General features: G+C 36.7%; 1 protein-coding gene across 1 annotated transcript in view; it reads right to left on the reverse strand.

The window, feature by feature from the left end:
* Window positions 1–5,000, reverse strand: part of mRpL51 (mitochondrial ribosomal protein L51) — a 5,804-nt gene that overhangs the window by 358 nt on the left and 446 nt on the right. Inside the window, exons 2-4 of the mRNA XM_043019020.2 lie at window positions 3,953–4,198; window positions 3,048–3,155; window positions 1–194 (exon numbers count right to left, since the gene is read on the reverse strand). The exon at window positions 1–194 is cut by the window's left edge and continues 358 nt beyond it. Of these exons, the coding sequence (XP_042874954.1) occupies window positions 1–194; window positions 3,048–3,155; window positions 3,953–4,190 (540 nt within the window). The 5' untranslated portion in view covers window positions 4,191–4,198. The remainder of the gene's footprint in view (window positions 195–3,047; window positions 3,156–3,952; window positions 4,199–5,000) is intronic.

The raw sequence follows: 5,000 nt of genomic DNA on the forward strand, positions 1-5,000 counted from the left end.
GAGGTGCACGTACAGCTTCCGGATGCGTTTGTTCAGCTGGGTCAACTTCGTGGGTTGGTAGCGGCTCATCTGGGCGTGGAATAGCTTCCGCTTCCTCAATAGCATCTGGTACTCGTTGCCCTTGAAGCCACGAAGCCAATGTGGCACAGAGTAAGAGACGTCAGTAGGCTTCAGGCTCCTGTCTCCGAGGATGTCTGTGGAGAGATGGAGAGATGGGGGTAATTTTTTTTACAATGAAGAGAGATGTCTTACGAGAAAGGGAGAGATACAAATGAACAAAGAAAGAGGTGAGACAGATGAAGACAAACAAAATATCAAAGAACAAATGAAAGAAAATCTCAGAAGAAAATTAACCCACTCACGACGGGGGCATTCCAGCCTTGCATGTCACAATGCCGGGGCTTTCGAACGCTTAGGCCTAAATCAATTAAATGACTGGCACCATACGGTGTCACCCGGCCACCGGGCCCTTGAATGAGCGGTACCATAGTGTACCACCCGTCCAGAGAGGGTTAACCCATTCACGCCGGGGCGGAATTTCGCCTACTCCCGATAACGCCGGGAAGATTTCAAGCGCGCAACCGTTCGTGCCGGGGTGTTTTCCCGCTGCGCGCGGTCGCTCTGACGCTCGCAGAGCGTTTTTCACCCACCCTATCCTTATGGTTTGCGTGATTGCGTCTAAAGTGTAATCATGTGTAGAAAGTAGTGCTATGTTCAGAGGATGTATATCAGTCGAAAAAGATGTTATAGCACTGTTTTTTTAGTGTTATTCTATTGAACTTTTTCCATATTCTTTACTCCTATGTTGTAATACCAATGGGAAGAGGAAGCATTCTTCTAGTGAGGTAACAAACATAGTTTTTTTTTTCATTTTTTTTTTTCTTCCTAAACGAAAAGAAAGAGAATATGAACAACCATACATGTGCATACAAGTGAATGCAAGTAACAGCAATGTTTTTTCAAGTGTCATTTTCTTTTAGTGGGGCAACAAAAAGATGTTATATAATTTTTTTTTTTTTTTTTTTTTTTTATTCCTTGGCCAATTACAATTGATTTTACGATAGTCTTTCGACTCAGATCATCATATTCAACAAATCAGAAACAGAAATCACCATGCCGTAATCAAGATTACGTATGTACCTGAGACGTCATTCATATTACGTTATATCCCATTTTCTACTATTTAGAAGGATAAACTAAAGTAGCTAAGACAAATCAAGTATGAAAATCGAATTGTACTAAGAATAATCTATCATTCTAATGCGGACGTTTCAGCACGTCGCTACTGGCCTCCCGGCGCGCGGGCCGAAAATGTAGCACGTGCCAGGACGTCACCCGGGTCCGGGGCTTTTTTCGACCACGTGTCAGCACGTCAACCGGCGCGAATGGGTTAAGGAGACTTCTAAAAAGATAAATTAACTAAAACAAACAGAATAATTAATAAATAAAAGAAAAAAAAAACTCTCAAATTACCTATTCAATAAACAAGAATGATTTTGACCCTGTAGCTGAATGATTAAGTCTTCTATAACTCAGAACAACACAGTCTCTAGCCTTGCCTTTTGATTTTCAAAATATGCTTTAAATAAATTACATATGTTATCTTTCTGTTCCATTATCTTCTTACTTTAATTCAGAAAAAGACCACAGAATGTGAATACCTAAAATCTAAAAAAAATATATCTGTGTCGCACACAAACTCCAGTGCTATCTTCTTGACAAGATATCTATTGATACGTAAATCTATACACTGTTACCTATTAGGTTAGGTTACATTATAGCTTTAAATATCCACATACAACCATGACAGCAGCACTGAAAGATCATATGCGTGACACATCAATTGATATAATAATTGATATTTCAAGGATCAATCTACGCAGCTACTACAGCTTTGTGGATGTCATGATTGGTAAAACATACTGGGAATTCAAGAGCTATTCAAAACAGGATCCAAATGGCTCAAAGCCGTTGCAATTTATTCCAGGATAACAAACTCTAGTACAAGCTGGTACTGCGACCTTTCCCCTGCTGCCTGAGGTTAAAATTGGATAGGGGTAAAGTCTATTGGACAGACAAGTAGTGCAAACTGGAGAAGAAAACCAGGTCTTGATACTTTAACAATCGATAAACTAGAGATATTAAAGTCCAGCATGTTTTTCTATGGTACTTTTTGACAGTTAAGGACTTGAGCAATAGTTTTCTTATTATGATTCATAACGTGCACAAAGAAACTTGACCTTCTATTTCAGCAATCCTAACCCTTTCCCTGTCATTTACCCAACTTAACTGGATGTATTTCACTTTTTATCCCTTTATTCCCAAGAAAAGAAAAAAAAGCATAGCCACCATAGAAACAAGCAAATATAGAAAAAGAATACCTTTATTGGTAAGGATTTGCACAAATACCCTTTCAAATGGAAAGAAGATATATGATATCAGCTTGTAAAGAGAGATCACACAAAAATGCTACAAGCATCATAAGGAACGCTGATACATTGCTAAAAAAACTGCAAAACAAGTACAAAAACAAGCTAAAACACTCAAAACTAATGGCAAAATTTATCTCCATGAAGAAACTATCAAATAAAACATATAATTACAAATAATATCAAATATCGTTTGATCTAAAATGCCAATTTTATGCAGTGACACCTTCAGCCTTCCGAGACAGGCCACTTCTTGAGGTGTTCGGCCTTGGCTGGGCATCTTGAGATGTTAAGTTATGGGTCTGAAACCCTTTCTCATTCATTACTTTTTAGAACTAATGTTATGATGAGTCTATATATGATATATTAGCAAAGTGATACTCATTGGCATTTGTTATGATATCCTTCTTACATGAATGCAGAAATAAAAAAACTTGTAATTTCAACAAAAGGAAAAATGCAGTACGAGACTGATCCAACCCTACAAAACATACCTGTTGCAGAGGGGTTAGCAATGATCAGAGGGGTTAGCAATGATGCCCCTAAAGTCAGAGAATAAATACATATAACCTAACCAAAGCTAACCGACCAACCAAACAAGCAAAAATAATCTCTTACCAATATAATCATTCTGGCCGAAGAGAGCTCGCTTCTCAGACCAGCAATTCCTGGGTCGGTACATGGGTATCGGTAGCCTCTTTCCATGCACTATGTGTGGCAACATTCCTGAAGGGGTGATATATATTTATAATATATATATAGAGAGAGATGGTTACCGTGTTAGTGGTGGTTATAAAAGTAATTGGTGGCACAGTTGTTCTGATGATTGATGTTTGAGCAAAATGTGTTGTTGTTAATTGTAATTTGCACAAATATCTTTTTATAATGTGTGAAATAGGTCAGAGGATTAATCTATTAGTTCCTAGGGGATAATTTTTTTTAACTGTAATTAGTGGATATATATCTTTGTAATTACTTTTTTCTTTCAACTGACTGTTTTATTTTTAAGAGTAAGTACAGATGCATCAAAGTCTTTCTCATTACTAATAATGTCAAATAAATTTCAGAGTAAAAAAAAAATTCACTAAGACAATTACTAATAAAAACAAATGAATAATAATGTCCTCTAAAATCATTCAATTTCATCCATACCACTTTCAACAATTTGCAACGATTACAACTGTTCACATTTTTATAATCCTAACTTACCAGTATTTTGAAATTCCATACCAACCTAATTAACTGTTATCTTTACAATAAAAATGCCAAAAGATATACATTGCATAGGAAAACAAAACAAATAAAAACAAATCACATAAAATAAACAATGTAAATAGTTCAATAGTAACACTTGAAATTTAAATGCTTGAATTATTACAGAGGAAAAGAGACCATAACAAGACGTTCAAACAGGAAAACAATAATTACTACTACATTTAATAAATTCAAGAAGACAAGAAAGCAAAAGCACAATTTCAAACAAAAGCACCAGACTTTATGAAGAAAGACAAAAGACGACTCACCCTTCGTATGGAGTTTCTCCTCGTAGCCATAGTTCTTCATAAGCGGTCCTCTCTCCAGCTTGTCCGCGTGATACCTGTGCCGAACGCTAGTGGTCTGAGGTGTCCACGTTGCACCGCTTGGCGTGACCCTTGCCGCCAGGCCCTGAGAAACCCCTCTGAGTGCGGTGGGTGCTGCCTGTGCCATGCTCTGTGCCACGGCCCCGAGGGACCGCATCAAGCTGCCTGCTATGGTGGCCATGGTCTCGTCTGAAATCCATTGGATGAATATAGCAATATTGTACAAAAAATATTTAAAAAATACACAAAATTATGAAATTAATAGAGACTAATGAATATTAACCTATGGTAGACATGAAGCAATGCATTAGAATATATTTATTTCAAGAAAAAAAAAAAATCTTGACAGAAGGATAGAAACATTGTCTGAAATAGCATAAGATTATTTGTATTTTTTTAAGTCTATTAAATAAATGTATATAAATATACACTTGATCTTCTTTTAAATAATATAAAAATCTATACTTGACAATGAAAAAACATTCCAACAAAATCTTCTTTCCTTCGAAGATCAGAGAATTTTAGAAGAGGCTGGGCTGGGTTGGGTGAGATGAAGTCAAACCAAGTAAGGTCAGATTTGGTTAGGTTAGACTTGGTTAGGTTAGGGTTGGAAGGAAACATGACTGTGGAGGTTAGTGGTGAGCTAACCCAAGTCCAAAGCCTCAGAATAATTTTAAATCAACAATCTTGGTCCTGAAGTCTCCATACTTATGACAGACATACTAATCATGGAATCCACATTCTACAACGTGTACATTCTGGCCAGACAGAGTTTGTAGACTTCAATGGCAAATGTTTTGTCTAATAACAAACAACTCAAAGTCTCATCACAAAGAAACATACATAGTGGTTTGTTGGCATTTGCTGGAAGACAAAACAGGGAAACCCAAATAACATAAAGTTTGTTTCTAAATAGTTAAGATATTATAAGCAATTGGTCTATTTCATTCTACTTAACCATGAACATCCCCATTCAACATTAACTAAGCTT

The sequence above is a fragment of the Penaeus japonicus genome, unplaced genomic scaffold, assembly GCF_977035675.1.
Source record: "Penaeus japonicus unplaced genomic scaffold, GWHDUDI00000001_assembly GWHDUDI00000040, whole genome shotgun sequence".
Taxonomy (NCBI): domain Eukaryota; kingdom Metazoa; phylum Arthropoda; class Malacostraca; order Decapoda; family Penaeidae; genus Penaeus; species Penaeus japonicus.